Raw genomic sequence first — 16656 nt, 5'->3', positions numbered from 1 at the left:
TTATATATATATTTATATTTGTGTATGTGTGTTTGAATGCTTTCAAATTTTCCACTGTGGTCAGACAAGACCCTATAAGAGAGTGTGAACTTTTGAAATTTACCAAGTGCTTTTTGTTTGTGTGTGTGTGGGTCTTATTGAGGCAGGGTTTTTCTGTAGCCCCAGCTGGTCTGGAACCAGGCTGGCTTTGAACTCACAGAGATCTGTCTGCCTCTACCTCCCGAGTGCTGGGACTAAAGGCTTGAGCCACCACGCCTGGCTTCAGAGGACAACTTTTGGAAATCAGTTTTCTCTTTCCATCATGTGGGTTCAAGGAATCAAAATTAGATTGCCAAGCTTGGTGTCAAGTGTCTTTATCTACTGAGCCATCTCACCAGCCTTTCTCTCTCTCCTTCCCTTCTCCCTTCCAAAACAGAGTTTCATGTAGCCCAGACTGGTCTTGAACTAGCTATATATTGAGGATGATTTTGACCTTCTGATCCTCCTGCCTCCAAGTGCTGGGGTTACAGGTGTGTACCACTATACCCAATTTATGTGATGCTGGGGATCAAACTCAGGACTTGACACAGGCTAGGCAGCTGTAGCAACTGGGCCATACCCTCAGCCTCTCATGCCAATTTTAATGAAATCAGAAGCAGCACTTTTTTTTTTTGTGACAGGGACATTTTTTTTTTGTGACATTTTCTTTTGGTCTTTTTGAGACAGGGTCTCCCTGTAGCCCCAGCTGTCCTGGAACTCACTATGTAGACCAAATTGGCCTTGAACTCACAGAGATCCACCTGCCTCTGCCTCCGGAGTGCTGGGATTAAAGGCGTGTACCACCACGCCTGGCCTAAAAAACACATTCTTACACTTGCTGATATTATTTATCACCTGGTGTCCCCATCTATATACTGAACTCCCACTGGTATTATTTTTCTTCAGTCTGAACAATCTGCTCTCACATTTCATGGGTGACAGGCCTCTGGCTTCTGAACCTCTCACTATTTAGCTGAAAATGTTGGCTTTTGAGCGCATGCCTTTCCCCAGCTCATTTGTCTACTCATGCTCTTGGGAGTGTCTCTTTTTATTTTTTTCATTTTGGTCTTTTTGAGACAGGGTCTCCCTGTAGCCCCAGCTGTCCTGGAACTCACTATGTAGACCAGGCTGGCCTCGAACTCACAGAGACCCGCCTGCCTCTGCCTCCCAAGTGCTGGGATTAAAGGCATGCACCACCCTAATTATATTTTTTGTTCTCTAATTTTAGCCATGTATTGTTGAGTTTTGATTTGCAATGTTTTCTTTCTTTAAATTTTATTTATTTTTTTATGTATATGCATGTATTGTCTGCATGCAGGTGAGTGCGCCCATGTCATGCAACGCACATAGAGGACAGAAGAGGTTATCGGATCCCCTGGAACTGGAGTTACGGACAATTGTTAGCTGCCATGTGGGTGCTGGGACTCGAACCCGGGTCTTCTGCAAGAACAACCAGTGTTCTTAACCACTGAGCAATCTCTCCAGCCCTTGCAGTATTATTTTCTAAGTATCTGGCAACATTTTTACTTTTTTCCCCTAATAAAATGGTTACTTAAAAGATGTGCTTTGGGCTGGGCATGTAGCTCAGTGGGTAGAGTGCTTGCCATGCATATACAAAGCCCTGGGTTTGAGCCCCAGCACCCCAGACACTGAGCACAGTGGTACATATCTATAACCACAGAACTTGGAGGGGGGAGGCAGGAGACTAGGAAGCTCAAGATCATTTCAGTGAATCTGAGGCTAGCCCGGGATACTGAAGACCTTGTCTCAAAAAAAAAGTGTGTTTTAATTCTTAAGTGGTTAGGATTTTGTATTTTTATTTTGTCTTTTTGAGACAGGGTCTCCCTGTAGCTCCAGCTGTCCTGGAATTCACAGAGATCCGCCTGCCTCTGCCTCCTGAGTGCTGGGATGAAAGGCGTGTGCCACCATGTCTGGCGTATTTATATTTTAAATATGAATTCTTAGCTTTATTATATTAGGGTTAGAAAATATAGCCTATACAAATGCCATTTCTTTGAATTTTGCTGAGAGTTTTTGGTTGAGTATTTGATAACTTTTTCTACTTATATTAATTACTTCTGTATCAATAGCATTTGCATGTTGACACAAAGTAGAAAAAAAGCATTTAGATTATTTCAAACATTTGGTGCCATAAAAACTTGAAAAACAAAAATTAAAAAAAAAAACCCCAACTCATTGACAAATGAAATCAACAAGGATAGTTCTGGCTGCAGCAGAGCAGTGGAGGAACAGTGGAGGATGATGGAAGGGTGGTTCTGGAAGATGTGATGTGAGGAAGGATGCACCTATGGCCTCTGGCTTTAATGATGGAGGAAAGATCATGAACTAAGGAGCTGGGAGTGGCCCTGAGCGCCTAGCCAGTAAAGAAATGGGAACCCTGACTTGTAGGCCTCCAGAACTGCATTCTGCCTATGGTCCAAAGGATTCTCCTCTAGTTGGTACAAAGAATGTAGTCTACTGACAGCTTGACTTTCATCTGACAAGACTTGTACAGTCTTCCGACCTTCAGAACTATAAGATATAAGATAACTGTAAGATAAGATACTACTGGTGTGCTAGGCTGCTAGCAGCAATAGAAATCTAGAAGAAGCCCAGACTACTTAAAATGTTTTAACTGCCGGGTGCAGTGGCGCAAGCCTTTAGTCCCAGCACTTGGGAGGCAGAGGCAGGTGGATCTCTGTGAATTCAAGGCCAGCCTGGTCTACATAGTGAGTTCCAGGACAGCTGGGGCTACAGGGAGACCCTGTCTCAAAAAAGACGCCCCCCCGATTTTTTTAAAAAAAGATTTTTATTACTTAAATTACATGTACATGTGTGCACGTGTGAGTTGTACACATGTGGGAACCTGCAGAGTCCAGAAGAAGAGGGCTTGGACCCCCCTGGCACTGGAGTTACACGGAGTTGTGCACCTGTTATGGATGCTGGGAACTAAACCTGGGTCCTCTATAAAAACAACAAGCACTCTTTACTACTGAGTCACTTCTCCAGCCCCAAGAGCTCTCTTTGCATGAGGTCATAGGTTTAGTGCCCAGCACCACAAATAACAACAGAAGCCAAACCTAACTGAAATCCAAATCCCACCCCTTCCACCCAGCCTGGCTTGATCACAGAAACTCACTTATTCAGATCAATTTCGTAAGTCTGCATTCGAGGTTTATCTCCAGCTTTGTCTGGGTTCCATCTGTAGATAGCAAATTTTTTGATTCGGGGAGCTGCAGCAGCAGCTGTCTGTGCCCCTCGGTAGGCCTGAAATTTTAAAAAGTTCAAAAAAGGATAAAAATACATTAAAAATGCAAGATAAATTTTCCCATTCAGTTTGCAGGATAAATGGAATGCTAGGTATAAACACATGGTACTGAAACCTAACTTTTTTGGGAAAGGCACTGTCACCCAATACCCAACAAACATTAAGCACCGATGGTGTGCCAGACATGGTTCTAGGGAATGGTGACAAAGCGCTTACTAAAAAAGACAAAATTTCATTTTCACAGAACTTACTTTGTGGTGAACCAGAGTGAAAGGAAACATTCTCAAAAAAATGTAAAGAGCAATCCTGAGAAGTGCACAGACTCTGGAAGAGCCCAGCACAGACTGAGGTCAGAGGTCAGAGGTGGCTGCACTGACTGGGGTTTAAACTTGGGGCTTGATGAGCAGGAGACTTAAGAGGCCAGGGAACAGCACGTGTGAAGGTACACGGGGGAGTGTGTGTGTGTGTGTGTGTGTGTGTGTGTGTGTGTGTGTGAAGATAACAATGGTTACAGAGGGAGATCTGTTAGACAAAATCTGAAGAAAGCAGTTAGAAAGCTACTTTGGAGATCAAAACAAGATGCTGGGATGGCAAAATCACTCAATGGGTATAAGTGCCTGCTATGCACGTCTGACAACTTGAGCTTGAGCCCCAGATCACCACAAAGGTGAAGGAGAGAACGGACTATAGAGCGTCCTCTGAATTCTATATGTCAACAGTGGTATGTGCCACGTCCCATCATACACACAGTAATAAAAAAATTAAAAGAAACCAACCCCGCTGGCATTAACATCGGCACAGAAATCTGGACATGGTGGCACAAACCTGTAATATTTTAAAAAAAATATTTTTAAATTTATTATTTCTATCTTATGTGTATGACTGTATTGCCTGAATGTATATGAGTGCACCCATGTTGTGCAATGCCTCAGAGGTCAGAAAAGGGCTTTGGATTCCCCTGGAACTGGAGTTAGGGACGGTTCATAGCTGCCATGTGGGTGCTGGGAATCGAACCTGGGTCCTCTGCAAGAGCAGTCAACGCTCTTAACCACTGAACCATCTCTCCAGCCCCCAAACCTGTAATCTTAACACCTGGGAGATGAAAGCTGGCCGGGGGGGGGGGATCCCAAGTTTGATGCTTGCCTGGGCTATATGAAACCTTGAGTTAAAACACCCTGAAAGCCCCCCAAACACATGAAAATCCACAACAACAAAAAAAAGCTGGCGAGGAAGACCAGAAAGAATACTGTGTTGCCAGGCGTGTAGTGCACGCCTTGAATCCCAGCACTGGAGGGGAGGCTCTGTGAGTTCAAGGCCAGCCTGGTCTACACAGTGAGCTCCAGGTCAGTGGGGCTACAGGGAGACCCTGTCTCAAAAAGACCAAGAAAAAAAATAATACTGTGTCCAAATAGACAATTTAGGAAACACACTTGAATTCTGCTGATGCTTCTGTTACATTTCATCAAAACTCGGTCTCTGCCACATCAGATAGATTATGTGCATCCCTTGCTGGCTGAAAACTTGCTACACAGTAGAGGGTCGCCCTCTACTGTAGACCCTCCTGCCTCCGCCTCTCCAATGTTAGGTCTGCAGGCACACACAACACCTGGCTTATGTAGTGCTGGCTGGCCTTTGAGCTCCCAGGAGATTCTTGTCCCTTCCTCCCAACCTTCAGTAGGAGTACTGAGACTACAGACACGCGCTATCATGCCTATAACTTTACATGGATTCTGGGGATCCAAACTCAGGTTATCAGGCTTGCAGAGCAAGCACTTATGCCTGGTGAGCCATCTCCCTGGCACCTTTATTTAGTTTTAGAGACAAAGTGTCATGTAGCCTAGGCTGGCCCTAAACTCACTATGCAGCTGAGGATGAGATGACTATGAACTTCTAAGTGCTGGAATTATGTGAGCCATCTTGCCTCGTTTATAGAGCCCAGGACCTCGTGCATGATGAACCCTCTACCAACTGAGCCACATCCTCAGCCTGTCCTCTTTTGAGGTACATTCCTGGAGGGGCCAGTGCCAGTTCTAGTCTATACCTCCCAGTATATGTTGTACAGGCCTTTGAACACATCAGTTCAATCCATGATTACGAAAGACTGAAGAACAAAAAAAGCTGAACATCAGACTGACACAAAAATGTGGCTCATCAGATGTACTTTATTTAAACGTATAGGCTACCGCAATCTGTGTGAAGGCATCAACAAAACATCCCCCAATACCAATCAAGAGCCAAGCTGTCGAGCCAGGTGTGGTGGTGCATACCTTTAATCTCAGCACTTGGGAGGCAGAGGCAGGTGGATTGCTGAGTTCGAGGCCAGCCTGGTCTACATAGCGAGTTCCAGGCCAGCTGGGGCTACAGGGACACCCCTGTCTCAAAAAGACCAAAAAAAAAAAAAAAAAATGTCCCTTTAAATAGGAAGCCCTTTCCTATTTAGGATGAAATGGAGCAGAGATCAGCTTTACTAAGGGGAGGGGAGAATTCTGTTACTTCCGATAGTAATTATAAACGGAACTCTCAATTTGTCTACAGAACAGTGCAGACCACATGTCAGGGCTGCAAATGCTTTTATGAGTAGCTGGTAAAAAGTGCCCTGCATTAACTGAAGCTGAAAATGGAATCGTAAGCTCTTAGCACAGAGAAGACCCACCAAGAGGCCGGGTGCGGGGGAATGCCTATGATTCCAGCACTCAGGAGATGGAGGCAGAAGGACCAGGAATTCAAGGCCAGCTTTGGCTACATGAGACCATTTCAACTCCTGAGACTCCTACCCCCTGAAAAAAGATGAAATTATGTTTTGCCTCATCACTAATCATTAATCTGCCCATTAACAAAAAGAAACTTGTTTCTAGAAAGGAACACCCTCCTCCCCTAACCTTATTTTGTAAGACCCATTTGGCTAACGCCACTCCATGTTATCTTTTGTTTGTTCATTCAAGACAGATTCCCTATGTAGTCCAGGTTGGCCTCGAACTCAAGATCCTCTTGCTTCTTCAGCTCTGGGATGACAGGCACGCGCTCTAGTACCTTGGTATTTCAGAGGAAGTGAAAAGAGGAAAGTAACTGAAAATGCTTACTCCAACCATGCTTAAGGCCCTTTTGTCAGTTCCGTTTTGTTAAATAGGGTAGAAGTCATCATAATAAATTCATTCCTCTTAATAAGTACATAATTTGATGAATTTTTATTTTATTATTTTATGTGGATGAGTGTATTGCTGCATGTATGTGAGTACACCCATGTCCTGCAATGCTGAGGTCATCAGAGAGGGCTTCAGATTCCCCTGGAACTGGAGTTAAGGACAGTTCGTAGCCGCCATGTGGGTGCTGGGAATCAAACCCGGGTCTTCTGTAAAAGCACTCAGTGCTCTTAACCGCTGAGCTATCTCTCCAGCCCTTAATTTGATGAACTTTTTTTTTTTTTGGTCTTTTTTGAGACAGGGTCTCCCTGTAGCCCCAGCTGTCCTGGAATTCACTATGTAGACCAGGCCGGCCTTGAACTCAGAGATCCCTGCCTCTGCCTCCCGAGTGCTGGGATTAAAGGTGTGGGCCATCACGCCTGGCTAATTTGATGAATTTTAACAAACCAAATCAAATTTAACAGATGGAATTTCCTTCCATCCAAATGGCCACTTTTCCTCTCATCCCTCATCCCTCCCCCAGTGGCAGACTGCTCCATTACTGCAGGTCCATGAGCTTTTCACTCAACATAAAAATTCTGGGAGTCAGCTGGGCGTGGTGGCGCATGCCTTTAATCCCAGCACTAGGGAGGCAGAGGCAGGCGGATATCTGTGAGTTCAAGGCCAGCCTGGTCTATATAGTGAGTTCCAGGACAGCTGGGGCTACAGGGAGACCCTGTCTCAAAAAGACAAAAAAAAAAAATTGGGAGTCACACAACTTACTATGTATGTCTGTGGCTTGCTACCTTAAAACACTAATCTGGGAGCCAGTCAAGGTGGCGCATGCCTTTAATCTCAACTCTGGGGAAGCAGAGGCAGGTGGGTCTCTGTGAGTTCCCGGCCATCTGGGGCTACAGGGAGACCCTATCCAAACACGAAAAAACAAAACAAAACAAAACAGGGGCACTACACTTGGGGGGGTCTTTTTGAGACAGGGTCTCTCAGAGATCTGCCTGCCTCTGCATCCCAAATGCCAGGATTAAAGGTGTGTGCCACCATGCCTGGCTGCCCAAGTATTACTTATAGAGGACTCAAGTTCAGTTCCCAGTACTCATGCTGGAAAGCTCACTTCCACCTATAACTCCAACTCCAGGGGGACCTGACACCCTCTTCTGAAGTCCACAGGTACCTCTACTCACATGCACATACTCAGAGACACATACATATAATTAAAAAATAGTAACAGTAAATATTTTTAAAAAACCAGAATCTTTAAAAAAAAAAAAAAAATAGCCCAATCTGGGTGTGGCAGCACACACCTTTAGTCCCAGCACTCTAGAGGAGTGCAGGCAGATCTGTGAGTTCAGCCTGGACTACATAGTGAGTTCCAGGCCAGCTGGGGGCCACAGGGAGGCCCTGCCTCAAAAATACCAAAAACCTCCACAAACAAAACAAAAAACCCCACCAACCCCCCCCAAAAGCCCAAAGTCAGTAAGATGGCTCAGCAGTAAAAGCACTTGTGCAAAGTCTGACAACCTGAGTTTAAACCCAGAGCTCATGCAAATGTGGAAAGAACCAACTCCACAAAGTTGTCTTCGGACCTCTACATGCATGTCATGTGTACACCCACACACACAATAAAACAATAAAAAGTTAAAAAATCATCTTTTTATTTGGGGGTTTATAGCTCATATGCATTTGTAAGGTGCTGATGGAAATACTGGCAGAACAGCATAGAACGGCGGCCAGAATGCGGCACTGCTGTAGAGATGCAGAACGGCCCATCACATGATCCCCAGTGCTGCCCAGGAACAGTCACAGGCACAGCTCTAACCCTCTCCCCAGCTCCCAGAACAACCAACTTGCCTGCCACTGCTCCCAGCGCATTACCTCAACATTGTATAAATGTCTAATTTCAGGGTTGACTTTCTTTAAGCCTAGGTTGGCTTGAACTTAGTGTGCTGCTGAAAATGATCTAGAATTCAAGATCCTCCTGCCTCCACTTCTCCAACTCCCAAGTGCCGGGATTACAGGTATGCACCACCGTGCCTGTTCTCTGATGGCTGATGATCTACGATTGTCACCTCCTTCTGATACGTAAATACTTGCTTCATGCCCACTCTACAAAGACATTTGATCAAGTATATATTTAGAAAGGGATTAGGTGTGTATTACACTAGGTGTGTAGATTTTTTTGAGAGGGCATCACAGCCCAAGCTGGCCTCCAATTTACTATATAGCCAAGAATGACCTTAAAGCTTAGAGTCTCCTGTCTTCACCTTCCAAGTGCTTGGATTACATGTATGTACCACCATCCATGGCTACGAATCAGCAAGAAATCTTTTAAAAAGTCTTATAGTTGGTTGTGGAACCTTCTCAAAAGATAAAAATTAAGATGTGGAGAGAAATAGATCCGCACTTAAGAGCACTGGCTGCTCTTGCAGAGGACTAGTGTTTGGCTCCCAGCACCCATCTAACAGCCATCCTTAACTCCAGTTGCAGGGGATTAGACGATGTCCTCTAGCCTCTGTGGGCACTGTACATTGATGTCCTCTGGCCTCTGTGGGCATTGCCTCTGTGCACTTATATACACGATGAGTTCAAGACCAGCCTGATAGTGGTTCCAGGCCAGCCAGGGCCACAAAGTGAGACTTGGTCTTAAAAAAAATATTTTGTATAGCATTTGGGTGGGGAAGTGATAGTTTGAATATAAAAATCCACTGTGTTGCCGGGCATGGTGGCGCATGCCTGTAGTCCCAGCACTTGGGAGGCAGGCAGATCTCTGTGAGTTCAAGGCCAGCCTGGTCTACATAGTGAGTTCCAGGACAGCTGGGGCTACAGGGAGACCCTGCTTCAAACAAACAAACTAACAAACAAACCAGCTGCAATGAGAAAAAAAAAAAATCCACTGTGTTACGGATGAGTCATCCGCTGATGACTTCATAGTTGAATAGATTATTAGGAGGTGGGGCCTTGTTGGAGGAAGTATGTCATTGGGGGTATGCCTTTAAAGGGTACAGCCTGGGGCTGGAGAGATGGCTCCGAGGGCAAGAGTGCAAGCTTTATGACATGAGTTTGATCCCTGGAACTCACGTAAAAAGCCTGATGGAAAGGCAGCCGTGGCAGCAGGCACCTATAGTCCCAGCACTCTTATGAGGAGGAGCAGGGTAGAGGCAGAGTCAGCAGGAAGCCTGCAGACCAGGTAGCCTGAGAACTGGAGGGTTCAGAAACCAGAGACCCTACCCTAAACTAGGTGGAAGGAGGGAACCAGATCTTGAAGTCACCCCCTGCCCTCCTTGTGTGCTGTGGCATTTATACACACACAATAAAGTTTTAAAAGACTGCCCCTCCCCTCCCAGCATATGGGCAGCACAAATTGAACTTGGTGGGTTATTAATTTTCTTTTTAAAAAATATTTTATTATTTTTATTTTTTTATGTGTAAGAGTGCATTGCCTGCATGTCTGTGAGTGCACCCATGTCCTGCAATGCCGCAGGTCAGAAGAGGGCTTCGGATTCCCCTGGAACTGGAGTTAAGGATGGTTCGTAGCCGCCATGTGAGTGCTGAAACTCGAACTTGGGTCCTCTGCAAGAGTAGTCAGTGCTCTTAACCACTGAGCCATCTCTCCAGACCCCAGGGTTATTAATTTTTAAAAGACATGAAGTTGGGAATGGGTGAATATGATTGAAATACATTGTATACGTGCATGAAATTCTCCAAGTATTAATAAATAAAATGTTGTATTTACAATAAGAACATAGCCCGTCCCATCCCTTAAAGCAGCTTTGCTCTGCTACACCACCCTGTCAGGAGGCTCAGTGTCCCCACAGGCCCAGAAACAAGGGAGCCAGGGAGCAGCAATGAAACCTGAGACTGTGAGCCACAGCAGACCTTCCCCTCCAGCTCTCAGGTATTTGTCAGGGTAACAGAAAGTCAGACTAGCCTGGTGTGGTGGTCACGCCTTTAATCCCAGCACTCCAGAGGCAGAGGGATCTCTGTGAGAAGGTCAGCCTGGTCTATACAGTGAATTCCAGGCCAGCTGGGGCTCCAGGGAGACCCTGTCTTAAACAAACAATCCATCCCCAAACCAAGTCAAACTGATACAGGAGCTTTCCAACATAAAAAGGGAAGATCCTGGAATCAAAATAGGCAGAAGACCATGGTTCTAAAACCCTTGCTTCTCTTGAGGCCTGTACAGTGCTTAGGCATCTGTGATCTACTGAAAAATTCCCAGAACAATCTAAAACCTTGTGTTAGATTTTATTCACTGAGCTCTTACCATGCACAGACACTGTGCCAAATTGTCTCCAATCTCTGTACCATCTCCATGAGGAGTGATTTATTATTCTTAGTGAAAAAGGACAAAGATCATACAATAGAGCCAGCACAGGTCCTATGACTCCAAAACCCAACCTTTTGCTAGGTATGAGGGCTTGTGCCTATAATCCCAACACTCAGGAGACAGGTTCGAAGACTGCCCAGCTTGGATTACAGGGTGAGACCCTCTCTCAACAGCAAAACCAAAAGCCAAAGGCCACCCTTTAGCTACTATGCCAGTGGGGAGAATACCCATACAATATAGAAAAGGACAAACTATAAGGCAGCAGGTGCACAGGAAGCACTCACTCCCTGGGCACGATCTTTCCACTGGCGGGCTCAGATCTGGTACCATACATTCATTTGATTGTTCAGCACGTTAAGTCCATTCCAGGGACTGCTCTAGACCATGGGAATCAAGCACAAAACAGACACACATCCCAACCTCATGGAGCTTGCACAGCGAGTGGGAGGAAGAACACACAAATAAAATTTAAAGTACGTCAGGTGATGACAGTCAAAAAGAAAGGGTATTGGGGGTCCTGGCTACCATGATAGAGTTCTAAATGAGCCCACTAGGAAAGAGTTCCTCCAAAAGGCGGGTTAAGGACCTGGAGGAACGTGAGGAAGTGAATCACATATACCCAGAGGACAAGTAAATCAGGCAGTGCCATCGAGAGGGAGTGGCCATGAGGTTGCCAGTGGGTCAACGCACTGGTACGTCCAAGCTCAGCAGACTATTAGAAGAGACCCTACTGGAGGAGAGCACTGGGGGCCTGACCTTCAAGGGAGGGTCTTGCTTTTGGCCTGTTCCCTTCTGCTCTCAGGAGTGAGCAGCTCTGTACTGCCCTCCCTTCACCATGAAGATCTGTCTTAGAGGTCTATAGTCACAGAGTCAGCCAACTGACTGAACTACTCCAACTATGAGCTAAAACAAATCTTTCTTCCCTTAGCTTCTTCACCTAGGTATTTTGTCATAGCAATAAAGAGCTGACACATCTGGAGACTGGGATGTCTTAGAAGCTGGGTAAGAAGTGTTTTGAGGAAGGAGTGAATTGTAGTGTCAAATGCTGCACAGAAAATATTACAAGAAACCAGGAGACAGGACTGGAGAGATGGCTCAGTGGTTAAGAATACTTGCTGTTCTTCCAGAGGACCCGGGTTTGAGTCCCAGCATTCACAGGGCAGTTAACAACTGTCCATAACTGCAGTTCCAGGGGATCCAACGCCCTCTTCTAACCTCCTCGGGCACTGTATGACATGGGTGCATTTACACATGTCATAGTTTGTTTCTTCATTGCTGTGACAAAACACTCTGACCAGTACCAACTTGGGGAGGAAAGGATTTATGTGTCTTACTTCTCCCAGGTCGCAGTTCATCAGGGAGCCCAAGGTAGGAACTCAGGGCAGGAACCTGGAGGCAGGAGCTGGAGCACAGGCCACGGAGGAACGCTGCTTACTGGCTTGCTCCCTTGGCCCCTGATCAGCCTGCTTTCTTATGGAACGCAGGACTACCTGCCCAGGGGTGGCACCACCCACAGTGGGCTGGGCCCGCCCACATCACTCATCAAGATGCCCTTCAGACATGGCCATAGGCCATGTCCAATAGAGGCAATTCCCCAAATTGAGGCTCCCTCAAACCAGGTGTATCAAGTTGACACTAAAGTGATCCAGCACAACACACATGCAGACAATATACTCATACATATAAATTAAAACAAAACAAAACCAGGAGCATACAGTTTGACCACTGTATGGATATGTATTATACACACACACATTTTTTTTTTTTTTGAGACAGATCTCAACATGTAGCTGAGGCTGGCCTCAAACTTGTGAACCTCCTGCCTCAGCCACTAGAGTACTGGGATTATAGACAAGGGTCACCTTCCCCAGCTGACCACTGGAGTTAATGTGGCAAGTCACCGCTAACCTGGACATAAGCAATTTCTGTGAAGCAGTGATTAGGATGGTTTGAAGACAAAAATGGGAGAAAGCAATTTTGGGGTTAAGTTTCACAATGTTTTGAGAAATTCTCCTGGTAAGCACAGAAGCATGCTGCTGGCTGGATTTTTTTTTTAAATTTAATTTTATGTGTATTTTATGTGTATGTGTGTATGTGTATTCTTCAGTGATTACTTAATCTCTCTGGTTCTATTCCCTCCTTTTCAAAGGGGAGGGCTAGTATTAATATCTACTCCATTAAGTGGCAGGTCAAACTCCTATTGTAGCCCAGAAAATTATTTCTGCTTTCCAATGTCGGCAATATTTCTGACTGGCAGGTAGGTATTCAAAGCCCTGTGTCTATAGACCTAGGACAGCGAAATACACAATCATAAAAGATGGTTTTTGTCCTCCTAAAGTTCACAGTCCAGATGAAGAAACAAGGCCATGCTATTAACAGTTAATATATTACAGTTAAATACCTACAGGCAGAACTGTGGTCCAGGGGTGCAGACCATATGCACAGAAAATTCAGAACCTGAACTGAACCCATTACCTACAATAACACATCCAGCTCATTATGGGTTCTTTGGGTACTGTCCTTTGGGTAAAAATGTATTCCCACAGGGAGAAGGGCTCGTTTGATTTTTGCTGCCCTTGGAAAGGCGGGCAAAGGCCTCTCCTGAAATCACACCACCAACCTATGAAAAGTCTTTTCTTTGATTTGTTCTAGGATGACCGGCGTGAGCCTTAGAACTCACTCCTACTGGAGGGGGATCTTACAACATAACTGCTACCTCAGCAAAGAGACTTGTAAACAAGGTCATTAACTGAAGGCTTAGAGGACAACAGTCTGGGGTTCTGGTAAACACCTGCTGCAGCCCCTCCCCCTTGTTTTTCTGACAGGGTCCTAAACAGCGCAGGCTGGTCTCAAAATCAATATGCAGCTGAGGAAGATCTTGAACTCTTGATCTTCCTGCCTCAACTTCCTGAGTGCTGGCACTACAGGTGTGTGTGTTAGTGCACCTGACTAACCCTCCTATTCAAAGGTGCAGAGTAAATTATTTGTCAATTTCACAAGGCCTTGTACTGTGTAATACAGTCACAGCAGGTACTTAAGATTGACAGATCGAAGTCAATACCAAAGGAAGAAAAAAATAATTTTTTTTTTTTTTGAGACAGGGTTTCCCAGTAGCCCCAGCTGGCCTGGAACTCACAGAGATCTGCCTGCCTCTCTTCCGGAGTACTAGGTATACAGACCAAGTGCCAACATGTATGCTACGGAGTTTTTCATATATTTTTCCTAGTCTCTAAAAAGGTCAGAATTGCTGTTGCCTATCTTGAGGCTGTCGAGCACAGAAGTGTAAAGGGACTAGAGAGGGAGTAGTAAACCCTTAGTTCCTTTAGTGAGGCTCCCATTGAGAAAGCAGATGAGCACGGTGAACGTTCCCCAAGGACAAAAGGCGTGTGGGGAAGCCGAGGTGGAGACGAGGCTGGCCCCAGGCCCTACCCACAACGGCGCGTGCCAGCGGCGCGAGCTCAGGATCACTCGCTCTTCCAGGATCAGCACCAGGGAAACCCCGTCTGGCCCGCACAGATCCCTGGGCCGCGGTCCGGGTCCCCTCCCGCCAGAGACCGGCAGGTGCCCTCCGCGGGCTACCCTGGGGTACGACCTGGCCGAGTCCAGGGTCTGGCTCTTATGTGGTCAGGTGACCCTGAGCAATCCGAGTCCTCCATCCGAGCCTACCTCTCCGCTCACCTTGGCAGGCGCAGGACGCCTTCAGACCGGAAGGAGTTAGCACAGATGCCGGGAGCAGCCGCACCTGCCCTCGAACCCGGTCCCCGGACCCCTCGCCCCTCCGCGGCCTCTACCTCTCAGGCGGCCTCGGCGACGGGCACGGTTCCCCACCGGCCCCCGGCCCCGGGGCTCACCTGCAGGCCGACTCCGCCGACAGCCGCGGCCGGGAAGCCGCACCTCAAGGAGACCCCGACCGCCGCCGCCATCTTGGCATCTGACGTCAGCCACACCCCTTACCAGCCGGCATCCCGTCGGACACCGCGGTGCTGAGCCACCGCCCCCCCATCCCCAGATCCGTTAGCCACCGCAGCGCCGCTGAGGGGGAAGCGACTTCCGGTTTCCCAGGCGGGCCGACCGAAGGTGCGCATGCGTAGTAGCGCCAGCAGGATGCAGGTCCACTAGGCCTCGGGTTCCTAAGGTGACCTTCTCTGGAGTCTGAGCCTCCGGCTGACGGGAGGCCTAGAAGGGGCGGGACTAAGCCGAGGAAGCGGGGAGCTTTCCCATTTCTATTACTGCAGAGATTTTAACACCTCAGAAGTCAGTCATCTCTGACTTCTTTTTTTAAAAAAAATTATATTTTGGGGGAGGGGGTCTGGGTTTAATTGAGAACTGTCGTATGAGAACATAGAAGCTCAATAAAAAATTAAATTTTAAAAGTTTATTATTTTTTTTTATGTGTATGAGCGTATTACCTGCATGTAGGTAAGTGCAACCCCTGTCGTGCAGTGCCCACGGAGGTCAGAAGAGACGTAGGGTCCCTTGGAACTGGAGTTATGGACGGTTGTTAACCACCATGTAGATGCTGGGATTCAAACCCCATCTTCTGCAAGAGCAGCCAGTGCTCTTAACTGTTGAGCCATCTCTCCAGCCCCCAATATTTTTATTTATTTTTATTTTAAGTGTACGAGTGTACTGCCTTTTATTTATTAGTTTATGTGTATGAGTGTATTGCCTCCTTGTAAGTGCACCCATATTGTGCAGTGCTCATGCAGGTCAGAAGAGGGCTTTGGATTCCCCTGGGACTGGAGTTATGGATGGTTGTTAGCTACCATGTGGGTGCTCGGAACTGAACCTGGGTCCTCTGCAAGAGCAGCCAGTGCTCTTAACCACCAAGCCATCTCTCCAGTCCCTCTGACTCTTCTCTGACCAGATTTTAGCTCTGAGTTTAAAGGACCCCCTCAATTGTGGGTAAATTGGGACACAGTGAAAACAAACATGACATGCACTTACTTATTCATAAATATGTACTTAGACTGCATACCTGTACACTTGAGAAGTAGAGGCAGGAGAATCAGATGCTTAGAGTTATCATTGGCTACATAGTGAGTTGGAGGCCAGCCTGGGATATAGAGATCCAGCCTCAAAACAAAAGAAACTATTGACAAAACAAAAAACGTGTGAGAGTACCTGTTACGTGGTTGGGTCCAGGCTCTGGGATGTCCCTATGAGTGAGCCAGCCACTTGCCAAATTCGTCTCTAATGTGCAAATAGGCAATTGAGACGTACAGTTCTTTTGGCCCTAAAGTAGGGGTGATATAGCTTACCTTGGACTTCTGATCTGCCTGCCCTTACCTGCCAAGGGTTGGGAATGCAGGTAGCACCACCATGCCTGATTTATGCCGTGCTGGGAATGGAACCCAGGGTTTTATGCATGCTAGACAAACACCCCAACCCTTGTTTTGTTTTTAAGTTTCCACTTTAGTCATCTGATCTGCTTTTCCAGCACTCTCTATGGGTTCTCATAGAATCTTCCTGACTCTGGGAGTTTGATTATCTTGGGGAGGTGTGGCCTTAGTGCTCCAAGTCATTTGGTCTCTTCAGGAACCCCAGCTGTTCACATGGGTCGGTGACTTTGCAGGTCCCCTGTTCCCAGAAGGAATGATTTTCTCTGTCTGCTTTAGGCAAAGGAAAGGCACCTTTTGGAGTCTTTAGTTTCCTCACTCCAGCTCACTTAGATGCTTCCAGTCAAATCAAGATGACCAGAGGAAACCAAAGAAATGGTTGAGGGGGTTGAGAGATGGCTTAGTGGTTAAGTTAAGAGCCCTGGCTACTCTTGCAGACGACCTGGGTTCCATTCCCAGCACCTACATGGCCGCTAACAACCATCTGTGACTCCAGTTCCAGGGGATCCATCGCCTTCTTCTGGCCCCCTTGGGCATTGCATGACATGGGTGCACTTACATACATGCAGG

The 16656-nt window shown here is 46.6% G+C and overlaps 1 protein-coding gene across 1 annotated transcript in view; it reads right to left on the bottom strand.

Moving 5' to 3' along the window:
- Sdhb (succinate dehydrogenase complex iron sulfur subunit B) overlaps positions 1–14800 on the bottom strand; it is a 24166-nt gene extending 9366 nt beyond the window's left edge. Inside the window, exons 1-2 of the mRNA XM_008822633.3 lie at positions 14599–14800; positions 3158–3285 (exon numbers count right to left, since the gene is read on the bottom strand). Of these exons, the coding sequence (XP_008820855.1) occupies positions 3158–3285; positions 14599–14670 (200 nt within the window). The 5' untranslated portion in view covers positions 14671–14800. The remainder of the gene's footprint in view (positions 1–3157; positions 3286–14598) is intronic.
- Positions 14801–16656: the final 1856 nt, after the last annotated feature.

Source organism: Nannospalax galili, unplaced genomic scaffold (assembly GCF_000622305.1).
Source record: "Nannospalax galili isolate Female #2095 unplaced genomic scaffold, S.galili_v1.0 scaffold548, whole genome shotgun sequence".
Taxonomy (NCBI): Eukaryota; Metazoa; Chordata; class Mammalia; order Rodentia; family Spalacidae; genus Nannospalax; species Nannospalax galili.
Note: the sequence above shows the minus strand (reverse complement) of the source record. Positions and strands in the feature narration are given on the sequence as shown.